Genomic DNA, 15,566 nt, shown 5'->3' on the forward strand with positions numbered 1-15,566 from the left:
GTTTTATATTATATTAGCTTTTGACCGCCACTCCGTCCGTGTGGAATAAAAAAAAAGAAAAGTGAATAGCCTATGTGTTCTTCCAGACTATCCTCTACATCTATGCCAAATTTCATCGAAATCCGTTCAGCCGTTTAGACTACAAACTCTAACAAACATCCATCTAAACTTTCGCATTTATAATATTAGTATGATTTTATGATAATTTGAACCAGTAGTATGATTTAAAATAGTTAAATTACAATCGCCCTAATGTAGGACCACCTTTATGTTGCCCTGCATTGTAACATTTAGGTTAACGAAATAGGTTAAAGAGTTTCCTGAAGAACTGATAACTGTAACTTAATAAGTAGTTAACAATATTGGCAAAAATATTAATATTCAGTACAGTCATATTTATGTAAGTACATATAAGTACGGTAAATAAATACAAGATAATAATACATAAAAACAAATGAAGATAAAAATATTTTACATATTTTCTGTACAAAGGTTTTGTTACAGAAGTAACCTTATTGCCCTTTTATAGCCTTTTAGAATAGTCTCCACTCCATGTGTTCTCTCAATGATTTTCGTCTTGTCTAGAAAACTGAAAGGCACTTAATTTTATCAAATTAAAAAAGTAAGTAATAGGATACAACTAACTAATCTATAAAGTAAAAGTTTACAATAAAAGAAAACTTCCAAACGTATTTTTCTACAAGAAAATACAATAAATATACAAAAAGCTGCATTTCAATTTTAATTTTTAATTATTTGGTAAAACGCCATCTATCGGTAGAAAGACTTTTTGGAAAAAACATTGAATAAAATTTCGTAATGTTTTACTAGTTACAACATAGATGGCGTTTAGACAAAATAATGAAAGTAATGCATAATAAAAGTAAATCATTTTAATGGCTTGTTTTGCTGTAATGTACACTAGAAAAGACAAAAAAGCGTCTTTTAATCAAATTTTAGTCGTATTTATTTTAAAATGTAATCAAACTTCTATACTAATAAAATGGGAATGTTTGTCACCTATTTTAAACTACAATGGCAGATTTTATTGGCAGAGTATATTTAGACCATTGTTTTAATTTTGGCACTGAAACGTTTGATTACTAAATTACTAAAATAACATACTTATAACATTAACAATCAATTTATCTAACATGTTATAAACTTACCGATAACTTTAGCCTTTTTATCAGACGTTAACCAAACATTTATGGTTACATGTGTTTAGTGATGCTGTACTAAATTTATCGACAATTTTATTTATGTATAACAAATATTGCAATAAAATCTACCAATACATTTATTTGTTCATAACCGAAATATCATTTTTTCTTTATTTATTCAATATTTATATGCTCTTAACTGTGAGTTATCACTCGAAATATTAGTACGCAAAACATTTTGTTTTATCTTTTTGGTTCTGTCAGAAAACACGTAAAATTGACATAGAAAATGGCATATCTGAAATATATTAGGCCTTTTTTAGTTTAGATATGTTGCTTTTATTTTACTTTTAATTATAATATAAAATTATGTTCGATAAACAAGAAACCAACACTAATTCATATTCAGCTGTTATCGATATGTTGTACATACGTACGTCACTCGTGTCGAGTCAGTCGTCGTAGCGTGACGTTCATCAAAATGGATCAATTTGAACCAACGGGTACGTAAAAGTTATCTATTATTAGTAACAGTCACTTTTAAATGTTACTACTTTAGTTAGTTAAATATTTAACAAAGCAAATTAAATGAATCGACGTAATTCAAGTGAAGATCATTTACAATGTCAAAGTCAAAGAGTATAATAATGTCAGAGTGACAGCCAATGGCGGGAATTTTAAATTCTGACGTCGAAAACCAGTGATTGTCAACTACTGTGCCGCGTCACTTTAGTGTGCCGCTAAGTTTTTTTATTATTATCTTGCAATTAATACCTTAAAAAAACCTTAGTTTTATTGTAGTATATATTGGTTTACTTCGTATATTTAAATTTTTTGTTATTAACTATATAAGCTGTTTGTTGTAGTAAGGAAATAATTTTTATCTTTTTCTTTGAGTGCCGCCAAAATTGTAAATTGTTAAATATGTGCCGCAACAAAAAAAGGTTGAGAATCACTGGACTAAACTATTGTACAACTGTTTAGTAGCATTTTGATTTCCATGAGCTTATATGGAGGTAGACTACACGATTTGTAGTTGTGCAAAACGATTGAATTAGCTGCAAAACAACCGACAATCGCTCAAAAGTTATGCAATTGTTTAGTTGTGCGCTCTAAAGCGTTCATCATTACATTCCAATTTCAAACTTTAAGCCCTGTTTCCACTAATATCCAGAGCACCAGCATGTCAGATACAATCCATTAAAGGACGAATGGATCTTAGTATCACCTCACCGCTGCAAGCGACCTTGGAGCGGACAGACAGAACAAGCGGCTGAGGAACCACCACCAGATGTCAACAACCCTTTACGAGCTGGTGCTGTTAGGTCTAACGGACAGGTAAGTGAATTGGCACATCGGGATTAAGAGTGGTATACTCCACGATGTGCCAACTAATTTATAGTTGTTATCAGATATGTTGACGGCTCATAAGTTCGAAGGAGTCGCTGCACAGACAATTAGATGTAGCTGGGTATAGTGGGATGAGGGAGGGTTTTGCGAACCAGGATTATATTGAGCCTCAGAGATATTTGAAAAGATTTATAGTCGAAGTCCGATATTTCAGTATTTAATCCGATTTTTAGGTTGTTAATTAACAATTATTTTTAAACCCCCAGCGTAATCCAAACTACACGTCAACTTATGTGTTCCCGAACGATTTTCCCGCGCTTCTGCCGAAAGTTCCGGAACCATCGCCACCGGAACATCCGTTATTCCAAGCCGGACCTGCTAAAGGAACATGCAGGTATAGACAAAGTTTTATTTTCTGTGGATTTAATAATAAGAAACAAATAATTATGTTTATTTTACAGAGTGATGTGCTTCCATCCAGACTCATCTATGACATTACCGCTAATGTCTGTGGAAGAAATACTGGCTGTTATTGAAGAGTAAGTCTTTTTTTTTAGACTAGCTGTGCCCATGCGGCTTCATCCGCATGAAATTATGAAAGTTTTATTTTATTGTTTATATTTATCAAATTCTCATTTGCAAATGTCAATACCAATTACCTTACCATGGCAATCTTGCTTCTTGATGTTGGCAGCTTATCATATGGTCTCTTTCCCACATTAGGGTTTTTATCCAAAATATTTACCCCCTAAGTTTAATAGCATGAAAATATATAGCCTAAAGCGTAACGTAAGTGTAGGGTTTTTTATTGAAAAAAATGAATATTCAAAAATATGGTGTAATTGCTGACATGTTAGGCAACAAAGAAGTGTGTGTTTACGCTTTATTATAAAAATATTGATTAAACAGATGTTAGATATATTCTGAGTTTTTAATTTCGCTCGTGTCGCGGAACGTAATGTTAAGTGTAACGGAACGTAGCGACACAGATAAAGCAATACTGTACTAGTAGAAAGATGGTTTCATTTGACTGCCAATATATTTGAAAATAACTCTACTTAATTTTTTTTTATTGTTTTTTGCTTTATTAAATAATAGCCCCATTGACATCTAAATCATCTTACATGGATAAAATAAATATGTCACCGTCAAGTCATAAACGCTGTCTCTTTGTAATCTGCCTAAGCTTCATAAAAATTCGTGTCAAAATAGCATTTTAAAGGAATTTGCCACCAGACTATCCTCTACATCTCTACCAAATTTTACCGAGATCCGTTCAGCAGTTTAGGCAAACTCTAACAAACATCCATCCATCTAAACTTTCATTTATATTACTGTCATAAATATTACCTATCACAGATGGGTATCTCAAGTGACGGAGCTGGGTCGCCGCTACACGTGGGTGCAGGTGTTCGAGAACAAGGGTGCGGTTATGGGTTGCTCCAATCCACACCCACACTGCCAGATCTGGGCATCTAGTTTCCTACCCAACGAACCCAGGGTTAAGGATAGGTGATTATTATTTATTTACCAGCTTTCGCCCGCGACTCCGTCCGCATTGGAATAAAAATTTTATGTGTTCTTCCAGACTATACTCTATATCTGACACATCGAGATTCGTTTAGCAATTTAGGCTACAAACTATAAAACATTTAAAATGTTAAAAAAACTTTTAGGTTATAATTAGCTGTTCCCGTGCGACTTCATTCGCATGGAATTATGAAAATTGTTTTATTGATTACATTCGTCAAATTCAATTGCAAATGTCAAAATGACATGACATGATGACAAAGCATGGCAATTTTGCTTCCTTGATGTTGGCAGCAACTTATGGTCTCTTTCCCACATTAGGGTTTTTATCCAAAATATTTACCCCCTAAGTTTAATGGCGTGAAAAATATAGTCTAAAACGTGACGTAAGTGTAGGACTTGTTAATAAAAAAAGAATCATTCACTAATATGCTGTAATTGCTGACATCTTAGGCAACAAAGAAGTGTGTGTTTACGCTTTATTGTAATAGTATAGATAGTATAGAAATAGATTAGTACTTTCAGAGTTTTAAAGCAAGAGACATTTCTATGCTCCAAACAATTTCTACTAAATCGTAAATTATTTTGTAAATAGAATCTTATTTCGTATGTTTACAATTTTCAGATGTCAATTGGATTATTATAAAAAATATGGGAAATCGATGTTAGTGGACTACGTCGAAAAAGAGCTGGAGCAAAAAGTAAGGATTATATTGAACTAGCTGTTGCCAGCGAGTCCGTCCACGCGGAATAAAAAAAAACAAAAGCAAATACCTTATGTGTTCTTACAGGCTATCCTCTACATCTATGACAAATTTCATCAAGATCCATTCAGCAGTTTAGGCTACAAACTCTAACAAACATCCATCTAAACTTGCGCATTTATAATATTAGTAAGAAGTAAGATTTCTTTAACTAAGAAACTATCTACTGCAGTGACATGCCATCCCTTTCCTACTCTTTGACAACGTTAGAGACAACATTAGTTTAATATAAGAGTTTCGACATTCTCTTCCCGTTGAAGAGTTAGGAGCAGACCCAAAACAAGGTGGTGAGGTGGAGTGTCAAGTTCGGAGCAGGATGCTTAGAGCGAAGTGGAGGAGATTGACAAAGCTGACCCCACTACTATATGGGATACAGGCTAGAAAGAGAGAGAGAGAGAGAGAAGAGTTTTGTAATAAAGTGCTACAAAAGCACACAGAAGACAGATATCAAGTGGACATTCTGCCTTCACTCTGATGTGTGTCCGTGTAGACTGAGATCCTCTTCCCTACCTTCTCTTTTTGTACGAGAAAGAGAACTGGATTTAACGGGGGGAAAGATCGCAACAGATAAAGAGAATCTGTTTCTATGCGTCTACACTTTCTACACTTCGCTATTTTGGCGAATTATTGCGGTTACCTGCTCGTATGTCGTTTATACTATTAGGTTGAAATTAATAGTTATTCTTTTTTTAATTCCAGGAACGAATAGTGATACAAAATTCGGAATGGGTGGCATTGGTGCCGTACTGGGCGGCTTGGCCTTACGAAACAATGGTGTTACCACTAAATGGCACCCCGCAGAGGATGACAGACTTGAACGCAGAACAGAAGAGAGGATTAGCTGAGATCATGAAAGAATTGACTACTAAATATGATAATCTATTCCAATGCAACTTCCCTTATAGTATGGGATGGCATGGTGAGTCGAAAAATCATTCTTCTTATTAATATAAATTTGAAAGTTTGGATGGATGGATGTTTGTAGCCTAAATGGATAGGTATTTGGAAGAACACATATGATAACTTTGTTTTTTTATTAACTCCACGCGGACGGAGTCCCGAAAACTAGTAATAATATAATTTTAGATTGTTTTCAATAGATGGCGTTGTTCTAAAATAATATGTTAGTGGCGCCACTATCGAATTTGTTAACTAACCTGAACTAATTGATTTTTCATTTCAGGCGCACCCACAGGACCATCTTCGACCCCTGGAGATTCACCCCATTGGTTATTACACGCTCTCTATCTACCCCCGCTGCTGCGCTCCGCTAGCGTGAAGAAGTTCATGGTGGGCTATGAAATGTTGGCGCAGCCGCAAAGAGATTTAACACCAGAACAAGCTGCGGGGAAACTAAGAGAGTGTAGTAATGTGCATTATAGGAATAAAAAGGAATAAAATGTAGTAGTAACGATGTTTTTTATTTTTTTTAATTACATTTCACATTTATAAATCACTAGTTTTCGCCCGCGACTCCGTCTGCGAGAGATTAAAAACAAATACAAATAGCCTATGTGTTCTTGCAGACATCTATGCTAAATTTCATCCACATCCAATCAGCAGTTTAGGCTACAAACTCTAATAAACATCCATCCATCCAAACTTTCGCCTTTACAATATAAGTAAGAAGTAAGATAAGTTATTTATATGCATAACTCTTTATTTAATTTAGAAAATATTGTAGTTAACACAAAAAACACATAAAAATGTTACCTTGTATTTAGAAACAACATCTTAATACATTTCAACATTTTTAATCATAAAACATAGTAAGATTTCAAACTGCCCAAATTCACAATCTTACAGTAACATTTGATTTTCAACTCGATTCTTCCATTTCTTTCTCCTTGATGAATTCCAGAACCTTCTTAGCTGGTGTTACATTATGTACTCGCTTCTTATGTGTATATAACGTGGCTTTCTGTTTGAATGTCTGTTCACATATATCACATGAGAGAGGTCTGTTACCCGAATGGATCACTTCGTGCTGAGTTAACGATCTTTTATCCTGGAAATCCGATTATAACGACGTAAAGCTACACACGTTAATAAATAATAAACACTGACATGTAAGTAAAAGGTTAGAGTGGGGGCATGTTATGAGAAGGGGTGAATCGCATGTAACAAGGACGTTAGTTATGAATGTGGAGGGGTACATCTGTAGAGGTAGACGTAGAAAGAGATGGATGGATTGCGTGAAAAGTGACATTTTTTTTTTTATAACATAAGGTGGCAAACGAGCAAGCGGCCACCTGAATCCGCCAAAATGGCGAAGCGACCGCTGCCCATAGACATCCGCGATCGCAGATGCGTTGCCTACCCTTATCCGATGGAGGAGGAGAAGGACATAAAGAGGGTATTTCCCCTTCCTATGCATCTCCTCCACTGTCAAATCCACTTCCCCTTCCCACCCTCTCCTTATAAGAAAAGGGTGGTAAAGAGAAAGGGACTTAAATTAGGCCTCCGGCACCACACTCATCAGACGAAACACGGAATTGTTTCCATTTGACGGCTGTCTTCTGTGTGGTCGTGGTATTACTGGGGGCGTGCCCTGCAGTGCTAAGATGTTAAAGCGGGCACTACCACTGTTAAACATGATGATACATGATCAAGAAGGGAGTGATTGAGATGACGGATGATAGAGTTATTTGGAGGACGAAACACCGGTGCGCCGACCTTACGGGAGTAGGATAAGGCAGGGGAGATGAACTGTCAAACTATACAGTCTAAAATTTTGCTTATAAACGCAGAAGTTTTTAACTGTAGAGATAAAATTTTGCCTTCACATGCGACAGTTTCAGACATCAGTTTTAAAAACAGATTTTCAGTTAAAACTGTCAGAACATCTGTAGTGGACTAAACTATGAATACTTAAACACTTATTAAGAGTACATTGCGGGTTTACTATGATTGAAATATATTACTACACATACTAAGCAAGCAATGTATACTAAAAGTGAATGTTTTGTACGTTACATTGCGGGTTTTGTATGATTCTAATATGTTACTACACGTACTTTGCAAGCAATGTATAATAAAAGTAAATGTTTTTGTACGTTACATTGCGGGTTTTGTATGATTCTAATTTATTACCACACGTACTAAGCAAGCAATGTACACTTACCGTGAATCCCTTGCCGCATTGCTGACAGACGTGGTTCTTTGGTTTCTCCTTCTTTTCTCCATGTACCCTCATTAGATGACGTTCTATATACGCTTTAGATGCTATAGGCTGGAAATATTAAATAACTAATATTTTTCCCGCGACTCCGTCCGCATTCAATTTATAATATTAGTATGATTATCTATTTAACACAGAAACGTATCAAAAATCAGTACAGGGCGTTAGTGTTGGGCGTTGTTAGGCGGCCCAGGGCGCTGGGTTGAAAAGGGCGTTACAAATCTGCAATTTTCAATCTCAGATAGGCTTATTAACTACCTAAATAGTTAAAAAGAGGGCGTCATATCTCGCCCAGGGAGTTAATAGCTTTAAAACTAATTGCTGAGAAAAGGAACAAACATTTTGCTTAAACTAGAGGGAACTAAAGCGTGAAAGGGGAACTAATGGTTTTAATTCTATGTTGACAGCAAAAGAAAGACTAACATTTCCGATACATTACCTTATCACAAATAGGACATTTATGGGATGTTTTTCCTAAATGTTGATAATTAAAGTGGTCCTGCATCGCTTGTTGTGTGGAATAGCCCTTATTGCACCTCGGACAGGGGAATCTGGGGGATGTGTGTAAATTTAAAAGATTTTAAAACTAGGTGTTGCCCGTGACTTCCCTGCAATATTAAGATAAAAAAGTAGCCTATAATATGGTCGTCTATATCAGCTACCCTTCTGTAATCCGGTCGAAATCCCAGCCGTTTTGGGAGATTACCCGGAATAAACGCGGCTTGCAGACAGACAGACAAAAATTTTTTAAATGCGATTTTCGTTATCAGCAACTCAAATACATCATCTTACCGAAATCTGGAATTGTTCTTTTGTTGTTACAGACACTCCAATTTTATTATATGTATAGGTAGACTAGATGACAACTAATATCATGGAATTTAAAATAAAATTGACAGTAGTAGTAGCAGAAAAACACAAAATTTCACATTTATTATGAAAAATATTAACTAATTTTTTACTTTTATGTTAGGGAGGTGACATTTAACTGTGAATTGTGATCATTAATGACCCCTTACTTTGTGTCCACTAGTGACCACCAAAACAGTGTTGCTATTACTGTCCATTTAGTACTTATGGCCATTATTGAACCTTAGTATGTACGGCCATTAGTGACCACTTACTCTGTGCGATTACTAGGTACCACTTTCTGTGGCCATTAGTGACCACTTACTCTGTGACTACTAGTGACCTCCCAAAATCTGTGGCTATTACTGTCAATTTAGTACTTATAGCCATAAGTGACCACTTAGTATGTACGGCTATTAGTGACTACTTACTCCGAGCGAATACTAGATACCACTTTGTGTGGCCATTAGTGACCACTAACTCAATGTAATATTAGTGATCACTTAATTTACTCTGTTTCACTTACTTGAGTATCTGATCCGAAGCATGCGCTCTAGAATACTTAAGATGTCCCTGATACGTCATCAAAGTTGAGAAAACCTTATCACAATCCTTGCATTCATATGTTTGTTTGTTCTCATGTCTTTGTAAGTGGTACTTAAATTGTAAAACTCGTACCATTTTGTGACAGATGGTACATTCCTGACGTGGTAAGGGACCTTCGTGTAACCTATACGGATATTTAGTGTAATTATTTCGTAAAATCTTAAATACATTTGAAAAACATTAATCTTATTAATATTATAAACAGGAAAAATTTGTATGTATTGAAATAAAAACTTTTAGCGAAAATTAAAAACGGCTCAACTCACGCTTTTATCCTCCGGTGACGGCACCGACGAGTTTCAAACCCTTCGGGGGTCCTTCTTCAGAGCGAGTATTAATTAGCTATTGTTCGCGGTCACGTTTTTAATTTTCGCATACAGTAATGTCTCACGATGGTTTAAACAATTTAAATCAAAAACTACTGGGCCAATTTTAAACATTCTTTAAACGTCAGAAAGGAAATTTATCTGTGAGTAACATAGGCTATATTTTTTTAATTTCACGCGGGCGAATTCGCGAGCAACAGCTAGTTTATTGAAATGACTACACAAAATCAAATATCTCCCTTGCTCGGTAAATGCCAGGTACTGGAATGCAGTTAGTGTTTACATGCCTGTAGCAGGCATGCATTTGCCAGCTACTGGTATTTGCATACCCGCAGTTACAACTCGTTACGTTGAAAATCAACAATAACCAACGACTCAATTGAGTACATTTTTCTAACTAGCTTTCGCCCGCAACTCCGTTCGCATGGAATTAAAAAATAAAAGTAATTAGGCCATATGTTCTTCTAGACTGTGCTCTACATTATCAAGATGCGTTCAGCAGTTTAGGATACAAACTCTAACAAACATCCATCTAAACTTTCACAATTATAATATTAGTAAGATTATTCAACTATTACTAGAAAATACCTTAAATGTCCTATCAAAGTAGTTCTATTGACGAATTTCTTCTGACAATGGTCACATTGAAGACGCTCCCTGTGATGTCTGTCCATATGAGATTTACGGTATCGTGTATGCCTGGAAAAAAAAACATAATAATTAATTAGTTTCGTATCGAGTTCCGATGTGACAAAAAAAGTCTAAATACCGTTACGCTACTGTTATTACCGTCCGAAGCAAAGAGAATATAATCATTACGTTTTAAGAGACAGGAGTGCCTAACAAATAGATTAAATTTAATTTGAAATTTCAGATTTCATGTAAGTTTCTATATTCAAAGAGTTTTATTTCGTTCAAACTACACCATATTGAAAAATGTCAGTTTCTTCACTTCTACTATTCTTGATAATCGCATTTAAAATTTTTGTCTGTCTGTCTGTCCGCAAGCCGCGTTCGTTCCAGGTAAACTCCGAAACGGCTAGGCCAATTTCGAACGGACTTTGACTGAAGGGTAGCTGACATAGATGGCCATATTATAGGTTACTTTTTTTTAAATACCCCATTGTCAAAATGGCGACCGGACCGCTATCTCTGAAACGGGTGAACCGATTTGGACGGGACTTTGACTGGAAGGTAACTGGTAAGAAGTAGATGCAAGCAGAAATGTTATAAACGACCATTTCTTTTTAATTCCAAACTAACGAACTTTGCGGGCAACAGCTCGTAGCAAATGAATTAATTTTTTTATTTAATAAAAAGAGCATATCCCACTTCTCAACTACATATAGAGGAAAAGACACGGCGGCCATAGGTGGCGGCGAGGTACACAATCCGCCTTTATACGAATACCGTCAATTAAATACTGCTTTGTAAATGTCCAATTTTTCAAACTTGGACGGGTAAAAATCGCTCCAGTTTCATAGAATCGTTTTTTATATTGTTGTCGCGCCAGGATAGTCCGAAGTGAGAATTATTAGATAAATTAATTCTAATACTCACTCAAAGTGCATGTCACAGTAAAGACATTTGTACCCAGATTTTGTCTTTGACAAGAGTTTTCTCAACCTTTTAGCCTCTTCATTGATATCTTGCGCTTCCTTGCTCTGTTTCTGTCTACGCTAGAACAGAAAGTGATATTTTGTATTCATCAGTTTACTGTAATAGACAATAATGGACATCTATTATCTATGCAGATCCATTTTGACAGTAACGCAAAAACATTTTTAACCTCATTAAAATAATATAAAACAAACACTAAATATAGCTTAGTAAAATAAATAAAGCTTAGTAAAATACATACGTGAAAACAGAGTCCGTATCGATAAAGCCGTTTATGAGATTAACAAGCACAAACTCACGGACAACCCGACAAACCAAAAATCATTGTTTTGAATTAGATAGTGTTATTTTTTCCGATGGACCTATTGCAAATACTGTCAAAACAGACCAATTATATTGCTGTGCTGTTTACTCACCATCCGCATTGGTCGAATCTTGACAGGCTTTGAGTCTGTCTCGGTTTCTATATGTGTCTGCACGTGCAGCTGCGCGCAGCGCACGCTCGCCTCGGCGTGCCCGCAGAGCCGGCACACGAGCCGCACGTAGTGGCCCTGCACGTGCTGCGACACGCGCCCCTCCTCCACGTACGAGTAGCACACCTTGCACGGCGCGGTGCCCTCCCTCTGCGCGACGCGACGGGGGAAATATCTCAGCTGTGCTAAGCCATGCAACTACTGTGACGTCACAGGCACACATGCTGCACGTAGTGGCCCTGCTCGTGCTGCGCTCTCAATACATCAAATTTGACAATTTTTGTTAATGTGTAAGGACAAAGTTGGTCCAAAAATGACTTATAGTCTGACAATTTCTGTAGTCTCTAAATTACAAATATTATATGCAAAATTGATTTAAAATACAGCAAATGCTTTTATCTTAAATAAACGAAGAAAAAAAATTATGTATTACAGTTCGGCAATGAATGTCATCTACATGTGACTTACAGGTTTGTGTGCACATTCGTAATGCTCCTCAAAATGCTGTTTAGTATAGAAGCCAAGGATACAATTTTCACACTTGTATGCAGCATCCGCATAGTAAATTTTCTTCTTTGCTTCTTCCCTAAATATATCAAACGTATTAAAGTAGTCTTCAATATTCTACTTCTTTTAATAGATCTTGCTCCTTATATGACAACTTGAAAATAACACTAAATGCCCATTGACAAATAAAGCAAGTTTTTTGCTGTGGCATACAATAATTGTTGCAAACATAATATGGAAGATATGATTTTTTTAAAATACAAGATAATTAGTGCTTCAATTTTATTATATGTAATGGCAAGAAAATTGGTGTAAATGGGCCTTAAGTCCTAAAAATATTAAATAGAGAAATATATAAAATAAACAACTACTTTAAAATACTTTAATAGCAAAAATTGTCATCTAAAGGACACCAAGAAAATACGGCAATAAATGTCCATAGATGACAACTATTGCCTAACGGTGACAAACTTACCTAAAAGCAAGCATGTCATCTTCATTCATATATTCCGTTATATATCCACACCTTAGATCAGATTTATTTTTAATACGTTTCTTTTTTCTTTGCTCTTCTATCACAGGTTCTGTGAGAAGTGACTTTTCTAGTAATGTTGACTGATTAGGGTCTTTTATTGTCCTGCAAAATACTAATAGTAACTATCTATACTATTATAATAAAGCGTAAACACACACTTCTTTGTTGCCTAAGACGTCAGCTATTACCGCATATTTTTGAATATTCTCTTTTTAATAAAAAGCCCTACACTGACGTCACGCTTTAGGCTATATATTTTCACGTCATTAAACTAAGGGGGTAAATATTTTGGATAAAAACCCTAATGTGGGAAAGAGACAATAAGTTGCTGCCAACATCAAGGAAGCAAGGTTGCCATGATTTGACATCATGTCATTTCATTTTGACATTTGCAATTGATAATTTGACAAATGGTAACAATCAAATGAAATTTTTATAATCCTATTATAGTGCCTTGATTGATATCACCAGCTACCGGTCATTTGTCAATCACAGTGGATTCCGTCTATCTAGTTAACTGCTACTCAAAATTTTAGTCTTGTTTTATATGCTTTCAATTATCTTCAACCTTGGCGTTGGCGAAATCATCGAAATAACAATGGGGTCAACTAATCATTAAAAGAAGAAGCACTTTTTATAATTTTATGCAATTGAACGCACAAGCGATAATTCAGTTGTACCCTTAACCACTAAACTATAAGCATTTCAAAAAGTCATATTTTAAAAAAAAAACATTTCATACCCAAATATATGTGTTTCTGGTATATTGTGATCTTTCTGCTCTATGTCCACAGCTAAAGGTTCTATTTTAACCTCTATATGTGATACTGAATCATTATCCAATATGCCTGGAACTAGAAAATTATTGACATAAGTGGACCAGAATGGAATCCAAGATAATGTCAAAGGTTCAAAAATTTATAGGTAATAGCAGGGGTTCAACAAAAAAAGTGATATTTTGAAAAGATTTCTCGGCAACACAGATACATTTTAAAAATTTTAGCACCACTAGAAGACTTCACCACATTAATTTATTTTTTTGTTACTTGCCTCCTAAAGTATCTTCATGTCCAGTATCTTTCTCAGTTATATCTACAGGTTCATTTTTTACTATCTCCAATGTGTTAATGTCTTGTGAACATTCTGTTTGCATTGTATTTTCAACATATACCTTGTCATATCCTAACTTTAATAGTATCTGCAGAGAAGATAGTGGCTGAGAAAATAATGCAAGGTTCGGGTCCTAAAAAAATAAATGAAATATAACTGGCAACTTCATTTTTTTAAACAAAGAAAAATGTTTGGCTGTATGTTTCCATGACCATTATTATCTCTGGTTTTAATAGAGAATAAAAGAGAAAGGAATATGTCTTTCTACACATTTTACAGTGGATATATTGTTAATAATCGTATCTTAGTCCTTTAATTTCAACACCTAATTTAGTACCTACCGATTCACCGATTCCTCGAAGATGTTCTTGAGCTGTTTGGACTTGCCGTTTGAAGTTGTTGAACTTTTTCAACATAGCAATACACTCCCAACATGCCTCTAAGCTCTGATCAGATAGATCCAACTAGAAATAAAAATAGTTATTATTTACTTTCATATATTTGTAGAATGATAGTAAATTTTATTATAAAACTCTAATTAAAAAGAACATTTATGGCTATGAAACTTTTTTGGCAGTAACTTTTTAGACAACTTCATTTTCATAAAAAAAAACGATTATTTTTTTTTTCATGTTATGCATCAAATAGAATTCTAATTAGATTAAATAATGTAAAATTAAAACATTCATGCAATACTTACATCAGTCGTGAATTCTGATATTATCAGTCGATAAACTTGATATAAATCCGATTGTTCATTTAATATTAGGGTAGTACGATCAGAACTGAGGCATGTTCTGCAGATTTTACGTTTCAATCTCGAAGTTTTCAATGTATCGTTCATTTTCAATGTTAAACATTCAATTTGTAAATCAAAACAATTATATCAAAATTTGTTTAACAAGATTTAATTTCACGACACAACAAAATGGCTACCCGTGAACTATAACATGACATGGAATGCATTTCCCCCGCCCACGCCCTTCTTTCCTACCCGCAATATCAGACTTTGGCATGTACAATGAGCAACAAAAGTTTGTCTGTAATAGTTTTCGTATTTAAAATGCTTATTTATTAAAGCGGCAACTTTGCACTTCTATTAATGTGTTTAAATATTTCTATTTAGTTCTTCATTACATTCTAATTGTTATTGTTTCAACTATTTGTATATTTGTACAGTATATTCGTAGATGTTAACAATAATTGCTGTTCTTAGAAAATCAATTGTGTAATAATCAACTAGCATTGGGCGTTAGTTTCAATAAAAAAAAAATCAAGTAACGAGCAAAACAAAGTAAGTTCAAAATCCATTAATCCAATTGTACTTTGTAATTTTTTGATGCACTGTATGGTGTATAACATCACCGTCAGAAGGTCTTTTGTTATTGGATACGAGCAATACTTGAGTGTTGCTATGTTCAAACTTGTCAACGATAAAATAAAAATCTCTTTCGCGTTTGAGATTCGAAATATATAAAATATGAGTCTTGAAATTAAAAAAATACTTTTTATAAATAGTACTCTGGACATATATTTAAAAAATATTAAAATC

The 15,566-nt window shown here is 34.7% G+C and overlaps 2 protein-coding genes across 2 annotated transcripts; one reads left to right on the forward strand and one right to left on the reverse strand.

Annotated features, from left to right (window-relative positions):
* Nucleotides 1-1,591: 1,591 nt before the first annotated feature.
* LOC106105892 (probable galactose-1-phosphate uridylyltransferase) lies at nucleotides 1,592-6,205 on the forward strand. Its single transcript, XM_013286349.1, has 8 exons — nucleotides 1,592-1,666; nucleotides 2,338-2,501; nucleotides 2,780-2,907; nucleotides 2,975-3,052; nucleotides 3,873-4,025; nucleotides 4,669-4,744; nucleotides 5,507-5,726; nucleotides 5,991-6,205. Exons 1-8 carry the CDS (start codon nucleotides 1,645-1,647, stop codon nucleotides 6,203-6,205), a joined length of 1,056 nt encoding a protein of 351 aa, XP_013141803.1. The 5' UTR covers nucleotides 1,592-1,644.
* Nucleotides 6,206-6,510: 305 nt separating this feature from the next.
* Nucleotides 6,511-15,419, reverse strand: LOC106105991 (zinc finger protein 28-like). The gene is made up of 13 exons (XM_013286511.1): nucleotides 14,715-15,419; nucleotides 14,356-14,478; nucleotides 13,955-14,147; nucleotides 13,647-13,758; nucleotides 12,845-13,006; nucleotides 12,331-12,448; nucleotides 11,806-12,012; nucleotides 11,330-11,448; nucleotides 10,358-10,468; nucleotides 9,364-9,567; nucleotides 8,428-8,539; nucleotides 7,932-8,039; nucleotides 6,511-6,815 (listed from the first exon to the last, which is right to left on the reverse strand). Exons 1-13 carry the CDS (start codon nucleotides 14,856-14,858, stop codon nucleotides 6,627-6,629), a joined length of 1,902 nt encoding a protein of 633 aa, XP_013141965.1. The 5' UTR covers nucleotides 14,859-15,419; the 3' UTR covers nucleotides 6,511-6,626.
* Between the last annotated feature and the right edge of the window lie 147 nt (nucleotides 15,420-15,566).

Source organism: Papilio polytes, unplaced genomic scaffold (assembly GCF_000836215.1).
Source record: "Papilio polytes unplaced genomic scaffold, Ppol_1.0 DF822622.1, whole genome shotgun sequence".
In the NCBI taxonomy this organism is placed as follows: Eukaryota; Metazoa; Arthropoda; class Insecta; order Lepidoptera; family Papilionidae; genus Papilio; species Papilio polytes.